This window comes from Arachis hypogaea, chromosome 6 (assembly GCF_003086295.3).
Source record: "Arachis hypogaea cultivar Tifrunner chromosome 6, arahy.Tifrunner.gnm2.J5K5, whole genome shotgun sequence".
Classification (NCBI taxonomy): Eukaryota; Viridiplantae; Streptophyta; class Magnoliopsida; order Fabales; family Fabaceae; genus Arachis; species Arachis hypogaea.
The window spans coordinates 7,450,905-7,467,617 of NC_092041.1; the positions used below are offsets into that span (position 1 = coordinate 7,450,905).

The following is a 16,713-nucleotide window of genomic DNA, read 5'->3' on the forward strand; positions in this document are numbered from 1 at the left end:
TTTTTATTAATTAAATTTAACTAAATTAGTCTAACATAATAAAAATTATTTATAACTAATATTATTTTAAATTTTATTATTTAATTCAGTTAGATTTAATTAATAAATAGACTTGAATGTATAACATTACTCATAATTTTAACCTACGAAATATGGCATATGGCATAGTTAATAAATGGTAAACAATCACTTAACAAGAATTCAATTCTTCAACAGCACTGGAAGTGAGCCGAGCTAGACCAAACTCAAGCTCGACTCACAAAAATTGAGCTTGGCTCACGGCTCGACTCATTAACAATCGAGCTTATTTTTTAAGCTCAAACTCGGCTCATTGAAAGCTCACGAGTTGGCTCGAGCTCACGAGCTAGCTCAAATAATAGAAACATAAATACATAATATATAATTTTATATCAATAAATTATAATTTTTTTATTTATGTCCTACATCAAAATTATATGTAAAAAAATATAAAATTTTAAATAATTAAGATCATTAATATATTTATATATATATATATATATATATATATATATATATATATATATAATTGAGTCAACTCACGAGCTAATAAGCTGAGCTTATCCAAGCTCAAGCTCAGCTTATTTAATTTATGAGCTCAATTCCAAATTCAAACTTGGCTCACTAGCTCACGAGTTTAGTTTATTGAGCTATTATCAAATCGAACTCGAACTAACTCATGAGCTAGCTTGATTCACTTTCAGCCCTATGTACTGAGTTTAGTTTTTTATTTTGGAAAATGTTTTTGGTACAAGTAGCGCATTAACTTTCTTTCTGGTTTGGCCAAAAAGAATAAATATAGAACCTAGGTATTTTTTTTCCTTTATAATCAAAATACTGTTTAGAAATAAATTTTTATACTTGATTCTAGAAAGCTTTTCTTTTATTCGTTTGGCCAAAAAATGTAAAGATAAGTTTTATCAAAAATACGGTTTATTCTTTTTCTTTTATATATGCATTTTTTTATCTTTCTTTTTATGAATTTTTTATTTAAATTAAATAAATACAATATTTATTGAAATATATAACGTACAGACAATTTTAAATAGTAAATACACATACACATCTGACAAAAAAAACCTTTAAAATTATAAATTATCTACATATTACACATTTCGCTAAATATTATATTTATTTAATTTAAATTAAAAAATCCTTTACGTCTGTCATTGTTTATTAATCACTTCTAATTGAAAAATAAAAAATGTGGTGCATAATTGTGGTGTATCGTACAAAATTTCCCTTCCCAGTAGTAGTAGCTAGTAGCTAGTACCTAGTAGCATTAATTGATCAATGTAATCATTGACATGCATTCGGCTCTCTCGCTCTGCAAAACTCTCGTCTAAATAGAAAGTTGAAAACAACAATAAAACCGAACAGAGCAACCTTTCTATAATTTAGGCTAAAAAGCATTGAGAAATTATTATTTATACAAAGAAAATCATATCAAGACTCGACCTACAAATATAGAAACATTGATACACTTGAGAGTGATGTCACTCAAATAAGAAACTACCTATCCCAGCCTGATGGCCTCCTCCTTTCTCTGGGTTTAGAGCTGCAGCACAAGTTAAACAAGAGCTCTATCAGCAACTAAATCGTTTGAACATGTTGCAATTCAGAGAAAGATAAAAATTCAAAAACTTAGCTTCGAAAACTACTAACCTGTTTGAGTTGTTCTGAGCAGGGTTTACACCGGAATTTGGGCCACCGGAGTTTACTGCTGCTGTAGCAGGACTGGGTGAAGCAGCATTATTATGAGAATTTATATCCCCGCCAATTGATCCACCAGATACAAAACCGCGAAGTGCAGGTCTCTTATTTGCAGCCATACTTGTATTGTTATTGTATCCTTGATTTTGGGAGTTAGAGGAAGCAGCAACAAAGCTACTCCGAAACTGTGACATCATTCCTGTTCGTAAAGAATTTACAGCAGCAGAGCGGCTCGGAGGGGTGTTAGATGAAGCATTGTTGGACTCGGGATTATATCCAATACCAAGGCCAAAATCAACTCCACGCACACCCCGGCCGCCACCGCCACCACCACCACCTCCTCCTCTCCCTTTGCCTTTTTTCCCACCTGTGCACAATACACAACAAATTCAGATAGAGATTATTTAATCAAACAACAACCGACATCACATCACGGTCCTACTGTGTTAAGGTGGAATAATGCAGCTTATGACAAGTGCATAAAGTGGTACATTGCAAGAAAATCACATCACCAATTTTTTCTTTTAATAATTTTGTCTGCTCAGCAAATCTGTTACTGTTCCATAGACATAATATAATGTAAAGTATTATCTCATACCTCCTTTTCTTGCATCACGTTTTGACCTGAACCTCCCATCCTATTAAAATACAAGGCAACAGCTATCAAATAAAATCATGACACAGGTGCAATCTGAACTTTTAAACAGAATCTTCAACATTAAGAGCCAGATTAAAACAGAGTTTTTAAAAACAAAGAACAATAATGAGTAAAAATAAATATATTACTATAGGAGACAAGCACTTCCAAGATTACTACAGTATCTCCATAGTGTTAATAAGTAATAAATATGGCTAAGAGAATTGATATATTCTTCTCCACATGTTTAATATTTAAGACAGTTTTTGAGGATTCAAATTTCAATATAACAACCCAAGTAGCTGCAATGAAGGAGCTATAATGAGAAAATTAACAATATATATTTTACTACACATTTGTTAACTCCTTAACCTCTTAACAAAATACTCCAAGAGGAATCACTCGTAGAACTGTGTTAGTTAAAATTAATTATGGGCATCAAAGTAGCGGTATTATATCAAAAACACATGCAGTGAACCAACAAAATATACAAGAATGTCATAAATAGGAGAGCCTATAGAATCTTTCAATGATATGAACCAACAGCAAAATTACAAACTATTGGCAAAATATTTGGACAACATGACAAATTGTATAAACATCAAGGTATAAAATATTGTTGAAACAATTAAGGGGTATAATTACCTTCATAGCAAGATCCATCAACTCCATGGATACATTCTGACCAGCAGCAATCAAGCTATTCACCAGTTCGCCAGCAAAGCGTGCTTCTTTTTGAGTTATAAGAGTGTATGCAACCCCATCCTTGTCACCAGCACGGCCTGTTCTCCCAATCCGATGGACATGCATATCCATATCTTTTGCAATATCAAAGTTTACCACAGATTTAATTGACTTGATATCAAGACCACGAGCAGCAACATCAGTTGCAATAAGCACATGGTAGACACCAGCTTTAAACTTCTGCAAAGTTTCCATGCGAGAAGCTTGATCTTTATCACCATGCAGGGCAGCAACTTTAAAGCCTCTCTGAGCCAATTGTGATTCAATTTCATCCACAGTAGCCTTCTTGGAAGCAAATACTAGGACATCACCTTGATCGATCATCTCGGGCAACTTCTCCAAAAGCCAAGGCAATTTTTCAGCATCAGAAGGAATTACATGGACAACTTGAGTAATGTCTTCATTTGCCATTCCCACCTCCCCAACTGTTACTCTAACAGGATCACTAAGGATCTCTCTAGCCAACTTTTCAACTTTACGAGGCATTGTCGCAGAAAAAAGTAAAGTCTGACGATCCGGCCTAATCTGACCAACAATGGACCTTACTTGTGGCTCAAATCCAAGATCAAACATCCGGTCAGCCTCATCAAGCACCAGGTAAGTTGCTCTAGTCATTGTCAAGGCCTTCATTTTTAGCATGTCTATCAATCTCCCAGGGGTGGCAACTACTATCTCACAACCTGCCTTGAGTTCTTTGAACTGTTCAAGTTTTGACATTCCACCATAGACAGCAGACACACGTATACCATATGCTTTTGCAAATTTCTTGGACTCAAGATATATCTGATGTGCCAATTCTCTTGTAGGTGCGCATATAACTCCTATAGGACCCTCTTCCTTCTGAAGTTCAGGCTGATCCATGATATGCACAATCATAGGAAGCACAAAAGCAGCAGTTTTACCAGAACCAGTTTTTGCAATGCCAATGATATCTCTACCGGAAAGAATAACTGGTAAAGCTTGGCACTGTATAGACGTTGGCTTCTCATAACCTTGTTTCTTTATAGCACCCATAATTTGCTGAGAGAACCCACAGTCCTCAAATGTCTTTATTGGCTTAGGCACATCAAATCCCGACACACGAATAGCCAAACTCTTCCGGTACTCAGTGACATCTTGCTCACTCATACCTGAAGGGGAAAATCTCAGTTAACTCGCAGGACACACCTCAATGCCACCCTCTTCCATTATAATTATTACTACTTTTTAACATTAACAATTATGCAAATAGAGTTTGGTTTTAGCCATTAAAGCATCATAAAAATAAGCAAACAAGTAATACATTATCGATATAATTAGGGTCCGGAATTACCTGAAATTGAAGGTGCCTCCTCATAGAAATCCTTATTGAAGGGCTCATAGTCAATAGAACTGTGATCAAGTGGAGGAATGGGTTCGATCTTCTTCTTGTCAAGAACTATAGGATTATCATCAGAATCATACTCTATCATACCGGCATCCACAGCCTTAGCAGCAGCATAAACCTCTTCATCAGAATCGTAGCCAGCGTGCAGAGCCTCCGAGGCCAACGTCAACCCTAGGTCCTTCTTCGCCCTCAAGAAGCTCTCCATTGGATCATCCTCCTCATCGTCCTTGTACCTGTCCTCTGCCTTCTCCTTTGGCTTCGGAGGCGCCGCCGTCCTCATCTCTTCGTGAATCCCTTCCATGAAGGCGTCCAGCGGATCGATTTCCTCGTCGCCACCATTATTGCCACCTCCGCCATCGCCGGCAGCTTTGTTGTCGTTTCCGGCGGCGTCGTTGTCGTCGTAATCGATGTTGTCGAGGTCGGTGTCCTCGTAATTGTCGTGGCCGTGGCGTGAAGAGGGAGGGACGTAGAGGCGCTGAGGAGCTTGGGATCGCTCGAAGTTGTAGGTGGATTGGCGGTTTATGCCGAAACCGTCAAATCCGAACTTCCTCTTCGACATGGTTTCGATTTGTTGCAGAAAAGAAACGCAGAGGATGACAAAACCCTAGCTGAGCTTCCGGGAAGCTGAAGAAGATGATGCAGGAAAAGAAAATAATAAATAGTGTATAATAATGAGAAGAAAATTAGGTTTGTGAGAAATGGAATTTGGCGGGTTCGAGTGTTTGCATAGTGAGTATTGAAGCAGCGAGGAGTGAAGGGTCGGTGTGTGGGGTGGAAGTTGGAACCAGCAATTTGGGGCACCAATTTCTGGTTAAGGAAAAGAGGTGATGATTGAATAGCGGGTCGACAGTTTGGTTGGTTAGTACCCGAAATAATTGAAGCCCAAACAAAACTTGGCAGGCCTAGACCAGGACAAAGTAGGCCCATATCAAAGAATTGACATCCAAAAAATCAAGGCAAGTGTTGGCCTAGTAGAAGCCACATCTCAGGTTCGAATCCCAGCTATAGCTGGGTAGTGATAGAACTTTTAGTCTGTATGTGAGTGGGTGTGTTGTGTAATCTAGGATTGGGAGTTGTCTAATCCATTGACAAAAAAAAAATCGAGGCAAGTGTTGTAATATGGATAACAATCTAATAAACACCCATTATTTATTCCTCTAATCAAAATTATTTAGGCGGTTCAATCTTTAATAATAGACGGTACAAATTTTTCAAAAGTTAAAAAAGTTAACTTTGTACGTGTATAAATAGGGGATATAGTCAAAGACAATCAATGTTCTGAAAATCGGACCAGTTTAATTGCGAACCGGCAGTATTAACGATCTGGTCAGGTATATAAAACCGATAATCAAAAAAACAAAAAAAATTGTTGAATCGGATGAGAACCGGTCGATCAGACCGAACCGAAATCCGATCGATTTATTATTGATTCTGTTCTATCGTCTTATGGATGATTATTGGATTTCTAGCCGTTCTGTTGCTGTTTTTAATTTGGATTATGATTTATTGATTTTAGTTATGGATGAAAGTATTAATCAAGAAGCAGTTGCTAATAATGCCTATTTGAGTAATAATTTGTCTGCTAATCCTCCTGATTCAAATGATTCTGCTAATCCTAATCCACCTAGTTCGAATAATAGTCAGTCACAAGATTCTTCTAATTTATGAATTTTGATGATTGATAAATCTTCATATTGGTTTTTAATATTTAGATATTTCTTTTTACTATTTAACTTTTGATATTGTATTTTGATAAGATCATATGGATTTGATTAATGACACTTTGTTGTTGATTGCTAATTTTTGTTGTTGAATGCCCTATTTGTTGCTGAATGAAAATTATGGATACTTCTTTGTTTTGTAGTTGCTCGTTTTGCTTTGATTTGTAGTTGTTGGCTTCTAATTATTGCTGGTTTTGCTGGCTTTATTTGTTGCTAAATGTTGGTGGTAGAATTTAGAGATGGTCATGTTGATAATTTTTTGATTTTTCATTGTGCTGTGACTGGTCTTTAATTTTATTTTAATTAATAAAATTTTTATTAATTTCAGTTATGGATAATAGTATTAATCAAATAGAGATTAATAAAACTTTTATTAATTTCGAATGATGTTGCTAATCCTAATCCTAATCCACCGAAGCAAATTTGCAACAAGTTCTTGCGAATTTTGATGATTGATAACTCATGATATTGGGATTTAATATTTAGATATGTTTTTTTACTATTTAATTTTTTAGTTTGTATTTTGATAATATCATATGGATTAGGTTGATGATATTTTATGTAGTGTTTTAAATTTCGAAAATATTTTAAGATTTATATTAGATTATAATTATATTTTAGAATGTTTATTTATAATTTATTTATTATTTTATTCTAAAACGATTTTTCCGGTTGGACCAATGAATTAGTGAACTAGTAACTAGAACGGTTCGATGACCGGTCCGGTTCTCAAAACCTTAGAGACAATTGATACATACAAGACTAATAAAAAAGAATTTAGATTCTCTAAATTTTGAATTTCACATTAGAAGATAAGGTGTGATCTTTTACCCTTAAATAGTCTCTCTCTCATTTTTTCTCTTGGTCCCACCTATAAAATAAATTGTGAAAGATCACACATTACTCTCTAAAGTGAGGATTCAAAATTTAGAGGATTCAAATTCAATAAAATATCTCTCTCTGTATATGTACGAAAGTAAATCATCAAGCAATGCATGAATTATCTATTATATCGAGATAATAATATTAGTGAATATTAATACTAGAATTTTCTATTTACACTTCTCTATTTTATATTTATTTTCTCTTCCTTAGACTCCAATCAAAATTTAAGAAGACACAGAAAATGGCAAAAACATATAATGAAGATATTTGCCTTGTAGATAATGCAAGTTCGTATATCATTCTCAAAAGTAACATATATTTTACTCATCTTATACAAAAAAGGTGTTAATACAATTATTTGTTCAGACAATGTGATAAAAGGCTTTGGAAGAACTATAATTTTATTTTTTAGAGGATCAAAATTTATAATAAATAATGCACTATTGTCTACTAATCTCTAAGAAACTTGTTGAGTTTCAAAGATATTTGACAAAATGGATACCATATTGAAACAGTGAATGACAAAAATCATGAGTACTTATATATCACAACTCATGATTCAAATAAAAATGTTATATTAGAAAAGTTACATTCACTTTCTTCTGGGTTATATTATACTAAAATTAGTGCAATTGAATCATATGCCATTGTAAACCAAAAGTTTACTAGTCTAAATGAATTTACAATTTGGCATAATCGATTGGGTCATCTTGAAACAACCACGATATAGAGAATTATTGAAAATTTTCACGGACATTCACTAAAAAACCATAAAATTCTTAAATCTAGTGAATTTTGTTGTACTCCATATTCTCAAGAAAAAGCTAATTTTAAGGTCATAACCAGTAAAGATTGGATTTAAGTTTCCTGAATTATTATAAATGATTCAAATCGATATATGTGGACCTATTCATCTACCATGTGGATCTTTTAGATATTTTATGGTCTTATTAGATGCATTTTCGAGATAGTTGTGTGCTTATTGTCTTCTTGCAACCTGGCGTTTGTGAGATTATTTACTCAAATTATTCGATTAAAAGCACAATTTTCAGAAAATTCAATCAAAACAATCCGTCTTGATAATGCTGGTGAATTCACCTCTCAATCTTTTGATGCTTATTGTGTAGCCAATGGTATAAGTGTTGAACATCTAGTAGCTTATATTCATATACAAAATGGACTAGCAAAATCACTTATTAAGTGGCTCCAATTGATTCTAGACCGTTACTTATGAGAACACATCTCCTAATCTCTGTTTGGGAGCATGCCATTTTATATGCTGCAACACTTATTCGTTTAAGGCCAACAAGTTACCACAAATTCTCTCATCTGTAATTAGCTTTTGGCCAGCAGTTAAATATTTCCCATTTGAGAATATTCGCGTGTGCGATATATGTTCCAATTGTTCCGTCTTATCGTACCAAAATGGGACCCCAAAGAAAATTGGGGATATATGTTGGATATGATTCTCTCTCTATAGTGAGGTATCTTGAGATACAAACTAGAGATGTATTTAAAGTCCGATTTGTAGTTTGTCATTTGGATGAATCAAAATTTCTAATATTAGGGAGAAAAAATAAACTTTTTGAAAAAGAACTTAATTGGGACAATGTGAATTATAAGTTCAAAAGATTATATATTTGTAAAGAATAGAAAATGAATTGCTTGATACATTTTCTGATACGAAAAGAATAACTAAATTCTATATACCAGTTTAAAATATCTCAATTTAAATTGATATCCCAATTGGACAAATGTTCACCCAAATAAATTTATGTCAAATGTATGGTAGGCCTGTCAGTTTTAAAGAAAAAAATTTTCAAAAAAGAAAAAAGGTAAATATTATTTCTATTGAAAAAGATAAAGATATAGTAATATGATTTTGACGTCTGAAGACGTTCAAGTACCTGTAAATTCTTAAAATTTTGAAAATGATAAGATGTCGATAAATTATATCTTTACAAGAGAAAAATTGAACCGAAATAAAACAATTGTTAATGAAATATTTGTATATAATGTGACATTACACATTATGTATGAAAGTAAGGATCTTGAACTAAGAATGGTCAAAGAATGTCGATAAAGTAATGGTTGGCCAAAATAGGAAGAAGCTATGAATGTTAAGTTAGACTCACTTGTAAAATATGAAGTATTTGAACTTATAATCCATATACTAAAAGATGTAAAATCTGTTGGATACAGATGGGTATTTGTGAGAAAACGAAATGAAAAAAATGAAGTTGTACACTATAAAACTTGGACTTATGACACAAGATTTTTCACAAAGACCTGATATATATTATGAAAAAACATATTCTCTTGTAGTAGATATAATAAGATTGCGTTATTTAATCAATTTATCTGTATACCATAAATTACATATGCATTTAATAAATGTGATGATAACTTATTTATACAAATTATTAAATTGTGATATCTATATGAATATCTAAAGGGTTAAAGATATCTAAACCAAATTGTAAAATATTTTCCTTCCACATGTACTTTCGAGTCAACATATACCATACATTTACACATTAGTTAACTATAAAAATCGGGTAATGTAGCATGAGTAAGATGCTGCTGGTCATTCATTAAAACTAATAATTTTTCCTTCGCAATTTGGCTTTGATCATTCGTTAGATAGAGCAAGTGTCTTTCTGCCAAATATTATAATTATAAGAGAAAAATTTAAAATAACCTCTTATAATTATCTCTAAGGTTGAAAGTGAGTCAAGCCAGTTCATGAGCTAGTTTGAGTTTGGCTCATTAATAGCTCGATAAGCTAAGTTCGTGAGCTAGTGAACCAAATTTGAGTCTGGAATTGAGTTCATAAATTAAATGAGCTAAGCTTGAGCTTGGATAAATTCAGCTCATTAGCTCGTGAGATGGCTCGATTTTATATATATATATATATATATATATATATATATATATATATATATATATATGCATTTAGTCTACACTTTTAATATTATATATATACATATGAAATAGTAATATATAATTATATATATATATATTAATAATCATAATTATTTAAAAATTTTATATTTATTCATTACATATAATTTTGATGTAGGACATAAATAAAATATTTATTGATAGATAAACAATATATAAAATTGTTCTTTTTAAATATTTTTTAAAATATATAAGTTATAATTTGTTGATATAAAATTATAGATTTTGTATTTATGTTTCTATTATTTGAGCCAGCTCGTGAGCTTTCGGTGAGTCGAGTTTGAACTTAAGAAATAGGCTCGATTGTTAATGAGTTGAGCCATGAGCCAAGCTCAAGTTCGGCGAGCTTGGTCTAGCTCGGCTCAACTCGGCTCACTTCTAGCCCATTTACCTCAAAAGATAACAAGATTCTTGACAAAAAAAAATAGTAATTTGATCTCTGAGCTTTATTTTTATAGGACGGATGAGTTCCTGTGCTAAAAAAAGTCAATGTTATTTTTTTTTCACAAAGACTAATCAATCAAAAAAATATTAGGAATCGGGTTAAATATTTTTTTTCTTGAGGATCTCGTTGTTCTTTTGAGATAATTTTCAGGGGTCGAATATAAAAATGTAACATCATATATATTATAGGCCTCATAAATTAGAATATTAAGCATATTAAATCCTAAAATTGACATTGATCAAACAAAATCAACCATAAAAGGGAATACACATTAATGCCCTATCATATTCAGATAACTATTAACATATGCTCTCAAATCGCGCTAAATGCTCGCAACGATGGCCCAAATTCGTGCATGGTGGTAGGTTTTGATAATTTTTTTTCAACTAATTATAGTTTATCATTTATCAATTGATACGAAAGGAGCTTGATCAAAGTTGAATTTAGAAGACCTTGTATTACTGTATTAGTATCCCGTTGATAATAAATAAATAAATAAATTAATGAGTGCAAGGACAAATTCTTGAAAATAAAGGCCCAAATCACTCAAATATTGGGACAACCCAGAACCTAATTCATACCCCACCGAAGAACGTGGAATGATGCAATATTTCTATGGGGCATGGGCAAATGGGAATAGAATAAAGTCAAAGCGAATAGCACATTACATTGGCTATGCCCATATGACCGTTGATAAACGGTTAATAATGGAATGAGGAACACACTGCACCGAAACCACGCTAAGCACTACCCTAACTTCTGCAAAAGTGATTGAAAAATGAAGATGAGGCACACGCGCCCCTCCCTAGTTACATCACATTAGCCCCTAACCGTTAGTTTGTTCCCTTTATCCCCTTAGTGGGGGTTGGGTTGGGTTAGGGTCCCCGCTTTTAAAACCCTCCCTTCCCCTTCATATCTCCCTGCTCCCGCACGCAACGGAAACAAAATATAAAAAATAAAAATAAAAAACATTTTTCTTAAAAAAAAAACCGATCCACATAAAAAAAAACTGGGGAACTCTGCAGTTGGCAGTGGCGAGGGAAGAAGTACTGTAGTAGTAGTAGCAGTAGCAGTTAGTGAGGTGGTGAGTGGTGACGCACACTCGTATCATAACATCACAATTTCTTCCTAGTCCGATTCGACTCAGCAATGGTTAGCTTGACTCGGAGCAACTCGCTACTATTTGATGCCGGGATAACTCTATCGTTGATGAAATTCTTTCTCGGTTTGGATCCACCTTCGGTTTCAGTGACAAGTGGAGCTTGCTCGTAGTGTCGCCTTCTGCTGCTCCTCGCCGTTGATTTTTCTTCCCAATTGCTTAGATCTGAACCACTTTTAAAGCAATCAACGGCGTCGCTCATGTCTATCGGTAATAATACATGTTTTTTTCTTTTTATTATTTTTTTCCCTCTAGGTTTAGTTGTTTGTGTGAACCAGCATACCAAGGAACCAGCAAAGTAATCTTTAGCTATAGGCAAAAAAGCACTGCTAATGCCACAGTTGGAGTAGGAGCTGTTTGAATTCGCGCCTTATAGAGCTTGGTTCTGTAGTTAATCTTGTGAAATTGGTTCATATATGGTGTTATGGATGTGCATAATTTAAGCAAAGCTTTGTCCAGGTTTTGATGCATGCTTAGATGCCTTGCTAATTGATGACCCATTTTTCGGTCGTAGTGTATCTAAGATTACCTGAAGAAGAATATGTGTGCGGAAAAATGTTCAGTATGCTTGTTCATTTGTATCTGCAGGATAGTAGCCTGTTGAAATTTTGAAATGCAATTTTTTTTTGTTTGTTTGTTCATTTCATTTAACTTTGAGAGTTTCAAGGTAAAAAAAAAAAAACCTTTGCTTCTAGGGACTGATTCTGCATAAGAAGCTATCAGGGTATGTGATTCTAAAATCGTGAGTCTTTAGTGTCCTTGATTTTGTTTTTACTGATAATGTAGGTTTATTGAAGAATGTTCAAGGCCTGTTGCTGAAATGGTTGCTCGTGTTATTCTGCTTGTTGTTTGTTATTGAGTCTGGTGCAAGTGATATAGGACCCCAACCCCCATCGTTAGCTTCAGACAGACCACTACTAGTAGATGACCACGGGTCAAAGCATTTCTCCTTTCATGGTACACCAGTTGTAGCAGTTTCACCAGCCAATCCTCCTTCATATGGTCCTTTAATGAGTACTAGTCATCCCCCTGGAAGTTCACATTTCTCCGTACCATTCAAGAAGAAGACTGAATTACAACCTCCGATTTCTGGATTTAAAGATATTGCTCCTGTACATTCTGCTGGAGCTGCAACACCTTCTGCTTTGGCTCAGCCACCATTGGCCCCTTATGTTTCCAGTAAGCTAATGTTGTTGTTGTGTCATTTTCCAAAAAATGATATATGCCCTGATGATGTACCTAGCTGTTTAATTCCAAATATTGGCATTAAATTATCTTTCTTTTTTTCTTTTTTGTGAACTTTGAGGCAGAAGCCCATAATGACAGTTGCTTATTTTATTCATCCAGATTGTTGTAAACAAGACATGGTATTGAAACGAGGCAGTAAGAGTTGCCAGTGTGTCTATCCAATAAAGCTAGACCTTCTGCTTTTGAATGTTTCTCAAAGTCGTACTTGGAATGATTTTCTTGATGAGTTAGCTACTCATCTTGGGCTACGCAGCACCCAGATTGAGCTGATAAATTTCTATGTAATCGGTTTATCAACATTAAATATGTCAATGGATATTACACCATATAAAGGGATCGGTTTCTCTGCCAGCGAAGCAGCTAAGATAAACTCGTCACTTTCAATGCATAAGATTCAACTGGACCCTAAATTAGTGGGTGACTACAAAGTCATCAATATAACTTGGTTTCAACCACCGCCTCCTTCTCCAGGTAACACCAGGCCTCTGTAATTCTAAAATATTTAATTACTGTTTAGTAATCACAATGATTTGGTGTGTATGATAATTGAAATTAATAATCAAGCAGATAAGATTTTACATATTTATTTTATTCATAATGCCATTTATTTTAATTTCATGATTCAAATTAAGCGATACAAGTTATTGATCTGTGTTTGTGAGTTGGCAACTTGGCACATAATTTTAAACATGCTTGTATCTTAATGCAGCTCCTGCTTTTGCTGCATCACCTGTGAATACTCCTCTGTATCACTCACCTACTGCTGAATCATCAAGTTCATCAAATAGTGGAAGGCATTCAAATTTGTTTCTTATACTTGGAATTGCTATAGGCTTACTCTTCATTGCGATCATATCTATACTTGTACTTTGTTTATGTACATTGTTGCCGAAGGCAAAAGAACCTCCTGTTGAAAGTGGTAAATATCTCTATTTGTATATCTTTCTGTTTAAAACTAGTATAATCTTGATAGTAATTTCATTTCTATGACAACTAGGAGATGGTGGAAGTCTCTTTGGATTATGTTTGGCCACCTTTAAACTTTAATTTATTTATTTTTGGATATGAAGAATTCTGCAAATTGATCCATGCAAAGAGATAAGAAGAAGAAAAAGAAAGAAATAGTAGTTTGTTGAGAAACTTAATTCCTGCTTAGGTTATTACCTGGGCATGATTTGTTTTCTAAACAATAAAGGGTAGATCATAACATAGAGATTATATATGTATTATTATTATTATTATTATTATTATTATTATTATTATTATTATTATTAAGAAATGATATGCCTGCTGGCTGCTGCTAATGAACTTTGAAAGCTAATGGTGCTCGTGTCTGTTGTAGCACTGATAATGATAGTGTTATAACAACTAAGCTGGCTATATGGATAAAAGACTTATAGTACTAGTTTTAGTTTTTAAAAGTTTCAAGGTCATGTCCCTGCCACTAACTTTTGTCTCACTCCTCCAGAAAAGCCGAGGACAGAAAGTACTGTTTCAGCTGTGGGTTCGCTTCCCCATCCATCTAGCACAAGGTTTATTGCATATGAAGAACTTAAAGAGGCAACAAACAATTTTGAACCTGCAAGTGTACTTGGAGAAGGAGGGTTTGGTAGAGTTTTTAAAGGTGTCTTAAATGATGGTACTGCTGTAGCAATAAAGAGACTCACTAGTGGAGGGCAACAGGGTGACAAAGAGTTTCTTGTCGAGGTTGAGATGCTTAGCCGGTTGCATCATCGTAACCTTGTAAAACTAGTGGGATATTATAGCAATCGTGATTCATCTCAAAATCTACTTTGTTATGAGCTTGTCCCTAATGGAAGTTTGGAGGCCTGGCTTCATGGTAATATAATCTTTCAAATCTTTCTTTCTTTTGTTTTAGTATATAATCTCTTTTTACCCTCCCTCCCTCCCCACCACCACCAATATATATATATATATATATATATATATATATAATAAAATATTTCTTTGTGCACTGATGGAAATTTTGGCCGAGTTTTATGCAGGTCCCTTGGGAATCAATTGTCCTTTGGATTGGGACACCAGAATGAAGATTGCGCTCGATGCTGCAAGAGGACTTTGTTACCTCCATGAAGACTCACAACCCTGTGTGATACACAGAGACTTCAAGGCATCGAACATATTGCTTGAGAACAACTTTCATGCTAAAGTAGCAGATTTCGGTCTTGCTAAGCAAGCACCTGAAGGCAGAGCTAATTACTTGTCTACTCGTGTCATGGGAACTTTTGGGTTAGTATTGATCTATTCTTTGTTAGAGTTGTTGTATCTCCACAGAATATAGAGTTAAGATGAAATGGAACTTTTATGTGAGGCAGGTATGTAGCTCCTGAGTATGCCATGACCGGGCACCTTCTTGTTAAAAGTGATGTCTATAGCTACGGGGTTGTCTTGCTGGAGCTGCTTACTGGAAGGAAACCTGTGGACATGTCGCAGCCAACTGGACAAGAGAACCTTGTAACTTGGGTTGGTTCCATATCTTCACCCACAATTCCTCAATATTCGAGTCGGCTTCAAAGCATCTTTCTCTGTTTTCAACAATTGGGAATATTTTGCAATTTGAGCCTTTAATTTGTCCCTTTTAAGTTCTTATGCTGGAATGCTGGATAGTTCTTAAGTATTTTATTCCCTGCAGGCTAGGCCAATCCTTAGAGACAAGGACAGGTTGGAAGAGATCGCTGATCCAAAACTTGGGGGAAAGTATCCAAAGGAAGATTTTGTACGTGTTTGCACCATTGCTGCTGCTTGTGTTGCTCCTGAAGCAAACCAACGACCAACAATGGGTGAAGTGGTGCAGTCACTTAAAATGGTGCAGCGCATCACAGAATACCAGGATTCCATGATACCCTCATCCAATACACGGGCAAACCTGAGACAGTCCTCTAGCACTTTTGAGTTTGATGGAACATCTTCAATGTTCTCTTCAGGTCCTTACTCTGGTCTAAGCGCCTTTGAGAACGAAAATGTTTCTAGGACTGCAGTTTTCTCTGAAGATCTTCATGAAGGACGATGAAGGTTTTCACCAAAGAAATGGAGGCTGCAGGCTAGACTCAAGTCTCAAATCCACCGAGGTGCCAAAGTATTTAATTTCATAATTTAAGCGAGTTGTTTTGGTCCCACGGCTAGAGGTGAAAATATAAGCCCAGGAGTTTTCCTAAATGATGGAAGCTTTTTGTTGCTGTTGAGAGTGATAGAATTTCATTAGCAATGAGTTAGTTGAAGATGTTTGGCTAATATAGCTTGTATAAATAGAACTAAATTAGCCAACTGGTTCATTTGTTAACTGTAGTCTTGACATTGATCATCAAGAGTTTTATTTATCCTTGACAAGAACCAAAGGATGATTACTTGTATTTGTTGTATTGTATTTTTCTAATTGAATTCGTACAGGGATTTCTTCGTGGTAACATTTGGCCATTTGCCATCATTTATGGTAAACCACCATATCTCATTCTCTTCTGAAGGGTTTGTGAGGAGAAGCTAAAACATATTAGGGTGCGATTGGTTTGTCTTTTCATTTTCCGTTTTTGCTTTTAGTATTTTCTCTTTTTGTTTTTTAGATTTTGTAAAGGAAAAAGTAAAAATAAGAGGTGAAAACACTGAAAATAAAAAGAAAATGAAAATGCAAATCAATTTTTTTTTTAATTTGTGGCAAAAATTTATTTTATATCATTCTTTTTTTTTGGGTGGTACATGCATTGATGCACTTATTTCCAGATTTGTAAGTTTTTCTTTTTGAGGTGGTTGGGATTTCGAAAAGTATAATCATTTTACTTTGTATTTGATAAAGAGTAA

General features: G+C 34.3%; 2 protein-coding genes across 2 annotated transcripts; one reads left to right on the forward strand and one right to left on the reverse strand.

Moving 5' to 3' along the window:
* Positions 1-1,385: 1,385 nt before the first annotated feature.
* On the reverse strand, positions 1,386-5,339 carry LOC112695728 (DEAD-box ATP-dependent RNA helicase 24). The gene is made up of 5 exons (XM_025748186.3): positions 4,425-5,339; positions 3,014-4,242; positions 2,330-2,369; positions 1,684-2,098; positions 1,386-1,576 (listed from the first exon to the last, which is right to left on the reverse strand). The coding sequence occupies exons 1-5, from the start codon at positions 5,035-5,037 to the stop codon at positions 1,531-1,533; spliced, it is 2,343 nt and encodes a 780-aa protein (XP_025603971.1). The 5' UTR covers positions 5,038-5,339; the 3' UTR covers positions 1,386-1,530.
* A 5,877-nt stretch (positions 5,340-11,216) lies between these two features.
* Positions 11,217-16,325, forward strand: LOC112695733 (uncharacterized). Its single transcript, XM_025748189.3, has 8 exons — positions 11,217-11,862; positions 12,439-12,831; positions 13,000-13,371; positions 13,610-13,819; positions 14,369-14,740; positions 14,907-15,150; positions 15,237-15,384; positions 15,554-16,325. Exons 1-8 carry the CDS (start codon positions 11,853-11,855, stop codon positions 15,929-15,931), a joined length of 2,127 nt encoding a protein of 708 aa, XP_025603974.1. The 5' UTR covers positions 11,217-11,852; the 3' UTR covers positions 15,932-16,325.
* Positions 16,326-16,713: the final 388 nt, after the last annotated feature.

What these genes read in the sequence shown, in the direction of transcription:
- LOC112695728 (XM_025748186.3), bottom strand. Translation starts at nt 5,037, where the DNA reads ATGTCGAAGAGGAAGTTCGGATTTGACGGTTTCGGCATAAACCGCCAA. An exon ending in GGAGGCACCTTCAATTTCAG is followed by an intron (nt 4,243 to 4,424) that starts GTAATTCCGGAC and finishes TTTCCCCTTCAG; the next exon opens with GTATGAGTGAGCAAGATGTC. An exon ending in GCTCAGAACAACTCAAACAG is followed by an intron (nt 1,577 to 1,683) that starts GTTAGTAGTTTT and finishes CTTGTGCTGCAG; the next exon opens with CTCTAAACCCAGAGAAAGGA.
- LOC112695733 (XM_025748189.3), top strand. An exon ending in ACCACCGCCTCCTTCTCCAG is followed by an intron (nt 13,372 to 13,609) that starts GTAACACCAGGC and finishes ATCTTAATGCAG; the next exon opens with CTCCTGCTTTTGCTGCATCA. An exon ending in AGAACCTCCTGTTGAAAGTG is followed by an intron (nt 13,820 to 14,368) that starts GTAAATATCTCT and finishes TCACTCCTCCAG; the next exon opens with AAAAGCCGAGGACAGAAAGT.